This window comes from Cyrtonyx montezumae, unplaced genomic scaffold (assembly GCF_038088225.1).
Source record: "Cyrtonyx montezumae isolate F1298 unplaced genomic scaffold, pur_monq_1.0 scaffold_22, whole genome shotgun sequence".
Lineage (NCBI taxonomy): Eukaryota > Metazoa > Chordata > Aves > Galliformes > Odontophoridae > Cyrtonyx > Cyrtonyx montezumae.
Window position 1 is genome coordinate 5,541,068 of NW_027071959.1, and position 14,445 is coordinate 5,555,512.

At 46.4% G+C, this 14,445-nt stretch overlaps 1 protein-coding gene across 1 annotated transcript in view; it reads right to left on the reverse strand.

Moving 5' to 3' along the window:
• Positions 1-5,502: 5,502 nt before the first annotated feature.
• KCNJ5 (potassium inwardly rectifying channel subfamily J member 5) overlaps positions 5,503-14,445 on the reverse strand; it is a 34,729-nt gene continuing 25,786 nt past the window's right edge. The window contains exon 3 of the mRNA XM_065738554.1: positions 5,503-6,291. Within this exon, the coding sequence (XP_065594626.1) occupies positions 5,945-6,291 (347 nt within the window). The 3' untranslated portion in view covers positions 5,503-5,944. The remainder of the gene's footprint in view (positions 6,292-14,445) is intronic.

The window sequence follows — 14,445 nt, forward strand, 5'->3', positions numbered from 1 at the left end:
AATGAACGCAGCCATCAGCTGGAGATCACAGGAGTGCAGCACTCCTTGAATACTCATTAGTTCTTCCAGACATGTGATATTCCTTGTACACAGAGTAGCAAACACCATCCTTCAGTCAATAAAACCACTGCCCCACGGGAAATGTGGAGATCCTTTTTCCACTCTTCAACTAAACACGAGGTGAAGCGTTCGACTGTTTTGGATTATAGAACATATCGATATCCGTATTCAGACAGGTCACAGTAATTCCTTGTCTGAAGGTGCAGTCAAAATGAGCTCCCACTTCTTGCAGAGCTGGGGAGCAGTGCCTGCTAGAAGAGCAGGAGGAGCGGCAGAAGGGATTTCCAGTGCCCAGGGGAGCTGTGTGTGTGCCACAGGATGCTGAGAAGCACCCTGGGACCTGCAGGTCCTCAATGAGGGTCACTTTCATGTACCCACTTTGTCATTCCCAGCAGCCCAAGGAGATATTATTCTCATACTCAGCTTTGATTTTCTATTTGCTGCTGGAAAACCTCAGAATTTCAAGACAGGAAATTCTCCCTTCTTCTGTCTTTCTACAGTGACAGTTTCTATGGCCTAGAGAGCAGAACCGTGTGTGCAAAACAAAGAAAAATAACTCTGTCTACACTACAGTTAATAAAAATTAAATGTCAAGCAGGACAAGAAAAACTGATGTGGTAACATACAGAGGACAGGATCCATGAGAGGCTGAGTAATGAAAAGGTCAGGAGAGCCATAAATAAAGCCAGAAGCAGCCAAGATGTGGAGAGGGAGAAAGCTCAACTGGGGGGTACAGCAAGGCAGTTTAATGAATGTGTTTTATGTAAATGGAATGATTACCATTCCAGGAGCAGGAACTGCCCTTACTCTCAACACGACATACACCCCACATCAGCCACCCAAACAAGGCACAGGCTGATCACACTGGGCTGTGATCACGAGCACGACCTGCCCGTTGCTATTTGATGCCCTGTGACAGAATCCCAAATCACTGTGATATGAACCCAGAATAAGCAGTATCTCCTGCCTCAGTGAAACTGCAGCCACCAAACCCTAGCTCAGAAAATCAGCCAGCTTCAAATTCAGGACATGCTCGTGGGTCTTCCTGAACCAGACCCTGATTCGACAAACAAAGCACCACATGTAAGCACTGCCTCACACCACCTTGTACAGGGGGTCAGTGGAAGCCAGGGATAAAACACAACTTCTCTGAGTCACGGCCCATTGCCTTAGCCAGCAATTATGCTGCATTCTTTGATATTGTACATAATGAAGCACAGCACGTCATTCGAGGCTAGCTGCTCATTTATAGCAGCGAGGACCAGTTATTTGTTCCGTTCATTACGATGACTGTCTATCATGTGTGCTGCAGGAATCACTGCAGGACTCAGCCCTGCTGGCTGCTCTGCAGACACAACACGGCAGTCCTGGAGCTCACAGCCTCACTGCAAGAAGCCCGAAAGCAGATGGGCAGAAAAAAACAGGCAGGGGAAGCACAAGGCAGCGAGACAACTATGATTCAATAAAACCTGACATCATGGAATGAATGTGATAAAAACGTCTTGTCTCTGCTGTTGAAGGGTCCTTGGAGCTGCAGCCCTACTCCCTCTCCTTATCTGAGTGCTGTTTGAGGCATGTGCTCTGCCTCTGCTCAGCCTGGAGATGGAGAAGCCTCATCCCATCACGGACAAACCTCTCCCAGCCTTCCTTCCAGGGTCTGTTGGGCAGTGGCTCTCTCTGCCTGCACCTGGCATCTGTCTCTCCTCTTTCTATTCTGGGAGGAGAAACAGCTGAGCTCTGCTACCGTACGTGAGGGAGGCAGATGGGGCGTGAATTCAGTAGTGATTGTACTGCTCATTTGTTTGGCATGAAATGATGGACACATGATAGAACAACCAGGAACAAACCCGGGGGGGGGGGGTATGAATGCTGAATAGCTTTTACCATCATTGCTTTCCCCGTTACCGTGGATTTTTTTCCTCATTCAGTGATAAATCTGCATAAATACGGAGGGCTGTTGTTGCCATCCTAATTCTCATGAGGTTTTTCATCTGACAGGCATTCCTGTCTCTAGGATTTCCTGTGGTGCATCTCTTTCCCTTTCAAGCAATGGGAATAGGCAGTTCAGTTTAACTGTGCAGCTAGTTGCACACACACATTTATTTGTAGGCACTACTGAGTGTCTGGGTACCAGGTAAGGGGGGAGGCATTTGCTTCCTCTATGGGATAGAAAAACCATACAGGATTTGAGGATCAAAGTAGAATTTAAAAAGAATATACTTGAAGATCAGGTTTTTGTGACATGAACCCCAGCACCTCCATGGACCAGAACCATGAGTTCAGTGCTTTCTCAGCCTAGCCCAGAGCTGCTGTTTTTGTACACTACAGAAACACCCCCTTCATCATCATTCAGCTCACCCATCGAGCTACAATCTGCATTACCCACCCCAGGGATTGGAACTTGGCCTTGACTTCTTCACATAACAAAATGCCACCAGCTAGATGCTCCTGCTTCCCACTCCTCTCACCTCCCTAAGTGACCAGCTATGCCTGGGCTGAATGGTGCCACTGAGAGTACCAGAATCAGACTTTTCAGCACTCAGTGCTGTGTCACTGGCCTGGAAATGGAAACTCCTGTCACTGTTATGCTTGGACTCAGAGCCAGTCTAGTTCCCCTGTAACCTCATTAAGTGTCCTCTCCATCACTCCCCAAACTGCTGCTTAACTCCTTCTGGCAGCATGCCCTCCTGTACTGCAGCAGATATGGCTGGCAATGCGTGGAGCTTGTGACAAGGTATTAATTACCCGAGCATAAATAACATTCCCTCTTATCTCTGCTTCAAGATCCACAACTTCTGATGGAAATATATTCATAATAATAAATGAGAGAAAACAACAAAAGCAGTAATTCTGAGCATTAAAACGAGTGACAGGTCTCACAATGAGTGCAAATTAAAGCCAGGGAAGCTCAGATGAAAAATAAAGGTACATTTCAACAGCTCTGTTGATGATTATCCCCTGGAAGCAAATTCCAAGGAACGAGCTGCATTTTTAATGTCTACACATCTTCACATCAGTCTGAGAAACACAGCTTAGTAAAAACTAATGGTCTTAATGCATTTAAATATGGAAGCTCATGCAGTGTACGAGGCATCCAGGTCAGTTGGGCTGTGTAAGAGCACTGGTGATGCTGCTCAAGAACAGAACAGTTGAATGATGTGGCCTGGGAGAGCAGCAGATGCAGCAGGCATCAAACAAAGCCAAGCTGAATGACAAAGCCTGTACTGTAAGCAGCTCTCCCTCCCCGCCTCCATTCACAGCTCATTAACTCCCCTGCATTAGAAAGGTGTTTCCCAACTATCCTGCCAAGAAATATAGTTTTTGTTTGCTCAGAAACACTCATTAATGATTGCAGGACAGAAATGTATACCTGAAATCAAATTACTTCCGTGAGTGTTGGCTGCTGAGACCTCCATTGTGTTGTACTGCGCGGTGCTGGAAAAGCAATTGAGCACACGGATCTGGCTGCTGGAGAGACAGTGTGAGCCTTTACATCTCAACCAAGGTATCTGTATTCGAGACCGAGAGTGCAGAGTCCTCAGGTGGTGGTTAATAAGCAGAGCCAGGTGTGCACATCTGCACGTGGGTGCTGTGAGTGGCACACACACCGTGGGGACGGCGTATATCAGTTCTTTATGTGGGAGAGCATTGCTATTTCAGCTCACACAAGAGATACAGACTTGCCTCCATCACATCAACGAGGGGACCTGTTCTGCTTTTATTCCCATGGTGTATTGTCCTGCACATGGCTGAAGAACAGCAGGGAAATGGATTTTGTTTCCAGAGATGCTATTTCTGGAAGAGGAAGAGACTCAGTCTCTTGCTTTCTAGAAAACTCAACCCACTCAACAAAATAAATCTCAGTTTGGGATGCAGCTCAGGAGGAGAATGTGGGACAGCCCTGGGGCTGGCCTGAAATGCTTTGGGAAGGCTATGACCCATCTGCCTTACCTCAACCACACATAACCGACTGCCACGCTATGCAACTGGAAAGCATGGCTCTGCACCTTGTATGTACCAAATACAAAGGTGCATTCAGCTCTTATGGACATCCTCCTTCAGATCTGCTCAGCTTACTGAAAGCACAGGAGGGTGTTTTCTCCTACAGCAGGGAGGGAATCTTCCTGCCACTGCTCATGCTGACACTGAAGCATCTGCTCCACAAGGGGCTGAGGCCTAATGCAAACTTCAAACACATGAACAGTCCATGGAGGCCAACAGAGTACACAGCTGCATAAGTACTTAACTCCCAGTCACTGTAATGGATGTGCACACACACCCCAACGATATATTCAGGAATTGTTTTGTCATCATAATGTTCAACAACAGAAATTCCTAAGATGTAGGATGTGTGATTTCTCAGACTCGGCAGCACTAGAAAAGAGCAGCTTCGTGTGATGAGATCCCAGGGGAAATGAAATGGTGAAATAGCATTTTGGCAATTTGAGGATGGCTGGCTTCTCTCTGGAGGGTACAAAACAGATAGGAGAAGCAAGGTACAGATGCAATCCAGTGCCATTTTCCAAGCTATCTCTGGCATCACATAGGGGACCCAGCCAGCCCTCTCTCAAGCTGAATTGAACTGGACAGGCTAGCTCGTTGGGTAGAGCTTATATAACCTCTCTCTTAGGGGCTGAAATTGCCTCTGCCTCACATGGATTGGTGACAGTTTTACTTTCCATTACTCTCCCCTACATTAGGAGTTCATTTCAGCCACAGAATGAAACATCCTGGAAAAAAAAACAAAAACGCTTTGCAGAGGCAGAGAAGTGAGGGTCTGAGAAAAAGGAGAAACCCTTCTAGGAAATCGTACCCATTTTTTCTCCCTATTTTCTTATCTTTCTTTCCTACCTCATGAGGCTTAGTGAATCCTGACCTCACAGAAGGTGAAGGTTGCAGGGCCAACCACCAACCAGCACACTTGCACCAGTGGGGCCAGATGGCTTTGTTTGTGTCAGCACATCAGCATCTAACCCCTTACTGTGAGTATACGTTTTATGGAAGAGCAGACAATTTTGCAAACTGTTACTTACCCAGTCTACCTACTCCAGGGACTCTAGGTGAAATTCCACATCATTTCAAGCTCCCAGGTGGCTACATTTTTATTATTGCTATCATTATTTAATATAATCAACTGGAAATGAGAAACCCAGGCCAGAAAAGAAACCTTCTGGGGCAGTACCTAACTGCTCTCTGACTGTGGACAGACTGAAATGTATCAGAGGTTCCATAAAAAGAGTGCACAGAGATGGCACATGGGTTTGACAGACAAAAACATTGGATAAACCTGCTAAGACTTGCAGGGAAAGTTGTCCTGTTCTGTAAGAAATAAACAACAGTGTCTGTGGCCTTGGAGTCAAACACAAACTGAACTCTATTTGCAAAGATCTCAAAACAAAGACTCCAAACAAAGACTCCACTATGTTCAAGAGGGTTTTTTTTTGTTCTTCTTTTAATTAAGCAGTAACAATGTCTACAACACATCCACTCACAAGTTAGGTGAAGGTATGAAAACACACTCTTCATACTGAGATGGGAGACTCTAGATCTTTACCTTTTCAAATACCCTTGCAAGGGGAGATACGTTCTGAATGCCCAATGAACATTTTTTGAAACAACTACTGGTGGGGATTTCATTTTTAACCGTGACTGTATTTAGTGAGCCTTGTCCACAGAGATCCAAATGCTTTACTAATGAGTGCAAAGCTCTGAACCTCACCGTACAGATAAAAGCGGAGGGGAACTGAGGCACGGTGCTGTGCAGTGACTCGCCAGGATCAATTAGCAGGCAGCAGAGATGTGGATATAAATCTCAGCTCTCTGACTTCCAGTCGATTCCACACTTGCTGTGCACGTGAGTTTCAACTGCCCAGCAGCTCACGTGTTATACAGGCAGATCTTCTTTCACCTCTCCCGCTGTCCCATTGGCTCCACTGAATGCTGCTGGCTCTCTGTCTTCTTCCTCTTCCTCTTCCTCCCCTCTTGCTGTCTCTGCCTCTCTGCCTCCACCCAGGAGAGTGGCACTAGAGATGCTGCTGAGGAGCTGTCCTTCCCGACGGGACTCGGCCAGCTCTTTGGCACAGCACGCAGGAGTGTTGGTTTCGTAAGTGCTATGGAAGCTGTTGTAGTCGACTTCATAAAAATCCTTCTCCAGGGTGAGGACAGGAGTGAAGCGATGTCCCCACAGCACCTCAGTGTCCATGTAGGAGCTGCGAGCCTGGCAAGTCATCCCTGGATGGAAAGAGAGGGATGTTAAATGCAAAGCTTCCTTACATGCTCACCCAGCCACTTCTTTCATTTAAAAGCACTTTCATGTTATTTCCATACCTGATTGCTCTGGGACACAGACAAAGTCTTCGCTTAATAAGCCTCATAAAAGCCTCTACCATGAAAAAGCTGAGCTCTCAAAGGAAAAGGAGTGGACTCATCGCTGCATCTTCAGACTGCTTCCTGAAGCCTGCACTTAAGGGTTTGAAGTCTGGTAGCACTAAGCAGCTTCTCTCTGTCCTCACATTTCTCTGCCGAGGTGCTGCTTCCTTGCGTGGCTGCTACTAACAGTGTTGCTGGTGAATCACGGGCTAGAATGACATACAACCCTGCCAGTGCACTCCAATCCTCACCCACACAGCCCCTAAGGAGAATGAACTGCTGCTCTGCCGAAGCCACCTGCACTCCCATTGTGTCCCATGCTGTCCCCCCCAAGCTACAGACCCCCCCAACTATTCCTTATGCACACAGAGTGATGCAGTCTGAAAGGATGAAAGAGCCCCTGCCCCTGTTGTTATGACCTACATGGCACGCTGGCTTATATATTCCTTTGGAGGGTTCAAACCAACTGTAGTAAGTTGGCTGAATCAAAACACACAACATCACATAGTGAAGCTCGAAAGCACACTGAATTCAATGTCTTAAAGGATGTGGGACTGAGTGAACTATGGGTAATATGAAACTGATTTTGTCCAGCTTCTTCTCAGCCCCAAGGATCAGGGTTTACGTACTTTGAAAACTTTTTGAGAGGCTTTGCAGAGCAGAGATAAGCACTGAGCACTGGAGTGACCTCTTCTGGAACCACCTGCTGACTGAGAAGCCAAGACTGACTTCTCTTCCAAACATTTGTCATCTGCTTGTCCTGGACATGTTGTGCTTATGCACTTAATTCTGGTGAGATGTAGAAAAGCTGACCTCACAAAGCCCTCCCACTGTTCTCCTTTGGAGTGTGAGTGATGGGCCTGACTGGAATACATTCAAAACATGCACTTGATCCAGTTTGCAGCCAGTACTTCCAAGCCTATCTCCTGCAGCCCAAAGTATGCAAACAGAAATCTAAACCAACACACGGGGGGGAATAATGGTGTCAGATGCTTCAGGAAAGAGCATATGTGTTCTCACCACGTGAGTTCAGCGGAGTGACAGAAATCTCAGAGTAATCAGAAACCTTCTCCTTTAAAGGAGCCACCTTTGGAAAGACTGAGGCTTCTTCCTCATATTGCTGCTACAGTCTGTTAGACATGAGCAGAAGTTGTCTTTTACTGAGTGCTTTCAACAGCTGACCTCTACCGTGGCTTTCCAAGAGCTGCCTGTAGGCATGGCATCGTGAACCCAGGCCAAGAATGCCCTTGCTAAATGTGTGGGTCTGAGGCATCCAAAAGGAGCTCTCGCCTTGTAATCGTGGCCTGAAATAGTTCCTCCACTGGGGGAGAACCTGACAGTGAACCCGAACTCCAGAGACACGATCACAGTTATTTCCTGCTGTAAATATTCAATTAAGGAAGGAACAATAGAAAGCTTTCATCAACCAAATACTGCTCGCTGCCAGCTTCCTGCAGGAGCTGCTTTCTGTAACCCCAGGGGTACACAGAGCCAGCACAATAAGACAACTTGTAATTGCTCCATAATCCCATTCAAATATTCCTTTTTAGCACATGTGCAGTGGTATTCTAATTGCGTGGGGACATACTGCTTGGCAACTCCTACATTACCCAGTAAACAACAGCATTGTCTCTGCCTCAAATTCCATTAAGTGCCTGCTTTGTAGGCTGTCCTGTGCTCTTCAGCCTGGTTAATTAATGCATCTGTAATGTCCCTGGCTAATCATTGCCTCTGTAACTGCAAAGAGATGACAGAGGAGGTGTGGAAACAATAAACCTTGCTTTTATTAACAGCACGTGGATGCAGCCGCCGCCCATTTGCATACATTGTGCTCTCTGCTTTCTGTGCTGAGGATGCCGGCGTTTTGGCTTGCAGTGGGGCTGAGTTACTCACTAGACTAACACCTCTCATGCATTGCTTTGGGGTCTCTGCAAAAACCAGAGCTTCTACTTCACAAGCCTTGCCTGTCCAAGTCCATGCGTGTAGGGAATCATTACGTCCTATGCTCACATCCACCCAGAACTGCACCACGTGGGCCTCTGCCATCCCAGTCCATTGCAGCAGCCCTGTCCTGTGTGCTCCTGCTGCAGCTGCCTGAAGCACTGATGTCCTGCCAAGTGCATGCAATAAACTGGGGGAGATTCAAGCTCCCTGAATTTCTTGCAAAAATAATCATAGTACGATACTTGGTCTTGAATAATGCTGTTAATGCTTTTCTTAAAATAGATATAATTACATGCTTTAGGTTTAAATGGTGTGCGTATTTGGTATGGTTATAGGGAAGGAAGGAAATAATATTTGGTGACGGGGGCATTTCATTCAAACACGTTTCATGCCAAAGAATATCTTCATTTCCCCTTTGTCAGTATAAGCAGATGTGCTTCAAAACTTACATCCAAATAATAATCGCCGAGATTTTTATTTTTCAAGCACATTTTTCCAGACTGTGGGACCATTAAAAGTTTAATTTTCTCCTAAGCAATCTGGTTTAAAAATGAAGAAGCATTCCTACTATAAATTTGTACTGCCTGTCAGTTGTGAAAAAAGTGAAATGACCTTTCAAGTTCTAGCTACATCTTCCTCACCCACCTCATTCCAGAGCTTAGCATTCAACCACAAACAGAGCGGAGGTTTAATTGAAACCAGATAGAAATTAGAAGCACAGAGTCACAAGAAGATGCCCAGAGTTTTCAGTAAGGCGGGAACCAGTTCCAGGCTTTTTAGATAGCTGGGGAGCAGAGGGCTGTCTCCTGGTTTCAGGTTCTGCAATAGGCATTTCATGGAGTTTTAATGGTGCTCTCATTACAGCAGAACCCTAAGGAGTGCACTTTGGGTCTGTGCATGCTCCTGCTCCCAGCAGCCAGGGATGCCCCCTGGGACGGCTTGTTTCTGGTCTCCAGTGGCTGAGAAGATGCAAAATACATTGCTGTGTGCATTAAAGCAGGTGTTTCATTACATCCAAGAACAGAGGGAGTCACAAGATTGGTGTGTAAAATTGGTGTCAGGGAACTCTACCAAAGAGGCACTTTTCTGTCATCAAAATCAATGGGGATCAAGCAGCATACATTTTATCAAAGACAAAGGCATGTTAATATGTGCTGACAAAAAGCAGTTATTTGATGGCTCGCTCAGTGAGGAGCCTATTTTTTCTGCAACGCACTCGATGAGAGCTGCAGACTTCAGAACGTTTCACTGCTTGCAATGGCACTGATTATGCAAGTGGGGCAGTGGCTGCTGGCTGTGCCTCGCTGCTATGGGAAGGGGAAGAGCTGCAGGAGAGGGCTCCACGTTTCCAGGCCTTGCAGACCCTTAGATCACCAGTTAAACTCACACTTCATCACTGTGGGCCAAATGTAACTGCATTGTGCAGCTGTTTGGGTGCCCAGAGAAGAGCAGGCCGTCTCCCTCCAACTTTGGAGGTTGCTTTTTCCCCACATGTACCATCACAGCCCATACCCATATTGGCAGTTTCTCAGGAGAGGGCAGAAAGAGCACAAAGCACGACCCACCAGCCAAGAAATGGCCACAGGCTTCCATCTGATCACATCAGCAGCAGAGCTGAATCGTTCAGAGCTGTTACACAGCCTGGACTTGCTCAGCGGGTACAGATATCCCAACCCCTGGGGCTGCCAAGACAACATTTTTCATCAGCCTAAAATTAACTCTCCTCATTTAAATGCCACGAAGCTCAGTGATTATCTGCTGGCAGCGTGTCATGTGGATGCTGACTGCATGCTTGCTGTATTTGCTCGGCTCTCTGCAGTTTAGCCACAGACACTGCTGGAGGTGATTTTGCTTCTCTGGCCCTGGTTTCATATGTTACTGTGCACATTCTGACTTTTCCCCCTGTACCAGGTGCACTAAGGCTGTACACAGTGCAGATACACTACAAGAGGACCGAGAAAGAACTGATGGACTCAGAGATATGGCAGCAGACTGAGGGCAAGCAGTAGTTACAAAAAATTTACTTCTATCACTCCAATTAAGCAATACATGTCTTTAGATTAGCATCAGCATTTGAGTAGTTATAAAATGTATTAGTCCCTTTGCATTAATTAGACCAAGGAACGCTGTAACCTCCAAAAAGTCAATATTCCTCCAACTTCAAAAGGAATATTAGAAGGTAGGAGCAAGGTCCTCCAATTATTTATGCTTGTCTCTTTGAGAGGAGGACATGTCCTGGATTGATTCACTTTGATTTTTTATGCCAGAAGAGCGTAATAGGATTTTAAGTTTTCTGAATGCTCTCCAGGCATGGAACAGCTCCTAAGCACTGGGCAAAAAAAACCCAAAAACAACAAACCAAAACAAAACAAAACAGGGCACTGTGATTTGAAAACCTTGAGTTTGGTGGCCGTGCCTCTGCCAGGCAGAACCTGAGGCCCAGGCACCCCCAGAGCTGCAGGACCCTCGCAAAAGTATTCACAGGGACTGCAGGGCATCCAAGACCACAGGCCGTGCCCATGTGTGCCCCTGGAGCACTGAAGCACAGTTTGGTTGGTGGGAGCAATGAGTGCAGGTGTCAATCTCTTGCCTGTAACAGGTCTGCAAGGTCCTTCTTGCAGAAGAGAAGATGTATTTATAAGCAAAATGCAAAACAAAAGAAAACAAAAGGAGAAGCCATACCAGATGTGGAATGCATGAGAAATCCACTTTTTAATTTCAGCCTTCCTTTGTTCTCCCGAGAAAATCATGACTGAATTTCAGAATGTATTATGTTGTGACTGCTTCTTTTTCTCCTGTATTTACAGCCACAGAATTTGTCTGTGTCCTCTGTAAAGATGGATGGTTTGAGGTGCAAAAAGGCTCCATTCCCATAGGGACAGGATGAGAAACAGAGATGCAGAATCCTGACACACGGTAAATTATGTGTATGCATATATTTACACAGTCTGTAAGTCAGAAATATCTCTACCTATCCTTTCCAGTTGTTTGTTGTAATTTTGTTTAGCCATGGACTGGTCAGGTGGGGAACTAATACAGGTGGGGAACAGGCAGCAAAAAACAGGACTGAGGGTGACATAACAGGCACACATGCTCTGGCATCTCTATGCCCAGGTGAGAGCAACGCTGGACATTGTAGACTCAGAATGAAGGTTAAGGACAGGGACTGATCAATCACTAAAAAGCAGCAGAGAGATAAAGCTGGAAGAGAAGAGAGTCTTCAAATTGTCTGCCAGAAGGTCTTCTCTGGCACGCAGACTATTTCATCAGTCAGAATGATGGTGACATTGGTTTTTTTTAATGGAGTTTCTCATGTTCTCCAATTGAATCAGCCCTTCCTGCCCCACACAGCCCAGCTGACTCTGAAAAACATGGAAGAGGAGTGTGAAGCATCCTGGCAGCCCTGACTGATGACAAGTACCAGGAGGGTAAGGGTGAGACGTGTGGCCAAGAGCAGCCTGGCCCCGTTCTGTCAATAGGACGGTTTTGATTTTTCTTGCCAATGTGGGAAGCAGAAAGACAGCGAAAGCAAAAAAATATTCATTTGGCAAACAGATTTTCCACCTTCACTCTCTTTCCTTTCACTGCAGGTCAAACTTGGGCCAGCTGATCTCGACAAGTGTCTCTTTAAGATATGGCACAAGAGAATTAATTCCCTAAAGTAATCTCTATGACCAATTCATTAAGCGAGCGCTGTGAGCGAAGCTGCTGCTTTCAGGATGCCCACAAAGCAGCAGTGAACTCAGAGCACTGTCATCCACATCGATTTTGTCCTTCCAGCAGTTCTTCCACTCAGCAACCATCACCACAGGTCTGCTCACAGCCGTCGTCTCCCTTTGGTGCTCTTAACCTCTGCTGGAGTCGCAGTGCTGCAGCCGCACCGAAATGCTGCGTGCACAGCCCCTGAGCAGCAGTGCTGCGTGGGCTGGGAGTACAATGGCTCCGTGTCCCTGGAGAGCTCTCACTTGACTAATGAAATGTTTGTTTTCCTCTCCAGTGAAAGAAAAGCCCCGCGCTTTAGGCTGGCTGATGTGCTTCTCGTGTGCTGGTGTCGTTTGCTTTATTCACCCTTGTAAAAAATTCAAGTCCACTGGAAAGCAGAAACAGTGTTTAAAACCACAACGTTTTGCTCTGTAAACAAATACAAAACAAAAAAAAAATCACTTTTTATTTGAAAGCATCTACTGTCTTTGCCTTCCATGGGATGGGAATTAAATGCCAGTGAGAGGAGGTCCTTGTCTGAGAGCAGGACAAGGCATTTCTTACACACCGTGTTGCTAAAACTACCAGCAGTGGTTATAAAATTGCTGCCCGAAATGTTTATTCACTGAGCATTATTCACTCAGAGATTGTGCTCAGAATTTCTTTGGCCATTTACATGCTGACAATCAGCACGGTCAGGTTTGACCCACTTTCCAAACACCTTATGAAACACGGCCGTCCTCCCCCGCCGGTGCAGGGCAGGACTTGTTGCTCCCTGCAGGGACCCAGTGAGTCTGCATCAATTTTCCCTTCTGCCAACAACTGCAGAGCTGAGCTACCCCAGGGTGGGCACACACTGCTCTGGGGCACTGTGAACAGTGTGAATTATTTAGTGTAAGGACAAAGCAGGGAAGCAGAAACACCGTGCTTCCACTTCTGTTGGGGGCAAAACATCGCCCACCTGGCTGCCCTGTGTCATTCAGAAAGTCATTTCAGCCTCCAAATCAGACAACACCACCATCTGAGGTCCGCTCCCATTCCCTCTAAGCCCAACACAAACCAGCTCTTCCAGCTCCGGTTTTGAAATTTCACAGCGTGCCTTCTGAGACCAGAACAAATCACTTCCACAGATGTATGCTCCTTAATATCATTACACACCGGCCCCTACAATCCCTCTGGGAAAGGAGCCCATTTGCAAAGTAATACTATTCCTATGCCACGCTTTTAATTTTAAGGTTGTTGCTGATGATGACTTCCCCTCGCACACATCCAGCAGCGACTGAGCTCTCACAGGAGGACAGCAGTGCAGTGTCTGTCACGGTGTGATGAGGAAAGAGGCTTTGGACACGCATGGAGCTGCATTCCATGCTCAGATTAGGAGGTTCTACAATCTGGTAATTGTTTAGGCTACAAAGTAAGCTCCCATTACAAATCCTCCCCTTTAATATTCTCTTCCACCCCCTCTTCTTTTGCCACATCTCTACAGTATTCTGCTGGCAAAGAATATTTGCCTAGTAATGCCACATGAATTCCACTCGTACAATGCAGTGCTCCAACCTAAGTACAGTGCAATCTGTAACCATGCATTAGCTGTTTGAAACACTCGCCTACTGCTGCTCACCTAATGACTACAGGGAGATGTTAGGGAACAGAATTAGCTCTCAGGAGAGCTGCCTTCAAGTCTGTATTTCTGGGGTGCAGGATCCTGAGACAGCATTCCCCCTTACATACAGCTGTTTGGAGACCAGCGGGGACGCCTCACAGGGAGGGAACAATATTCATTGTAAGCAAAGGGCAGAATGTGTAGGACAGGATGCTGATGCCACTGAGAAGTCATATCAAGCAGAAAACCCCTGTTAGTGTTTCAGAGAGAATGTGTGCTTCAACAAGATGGGGAAAAAAAAAACTTGGGCTCTGAGCAGTCTGGTAACAAAAATCCTTAAACACCAAAGGGCAAAATTACTCATAAGAGCATTTTTGTATCTACGAGACTTTCTAGGATCCCACATCCTAGATAGTAATTCTCCCCTCCCTGCTGCCTATAGTCCCATTGCCCTTAAGGACCCTGACCTGACCACGGCATGCTGCCAACCCCGGGCTGAGAAAGCCTGCCCGAAGGGAGCATCAGCATCTCAGGATGCTTACACACACTTGCTCTCTGTTGGCTCTTTCTCAGTGCCTAGAATAAATGAATTAGCTGCAAGTGGTAAAACGATCCCTTATGCCTTTTCTTTTAGGTAAAACTCCAGAGTAAAAGCACCTTCTCTTCTATTGCACTGGATTGTTTTATGCTGGTAAATAGCTGGCGTATCCCAAGTGTCACAAAAGTAGTGAGGAGAAATGGAAAAGGAATTGCACCATGAATTTTGA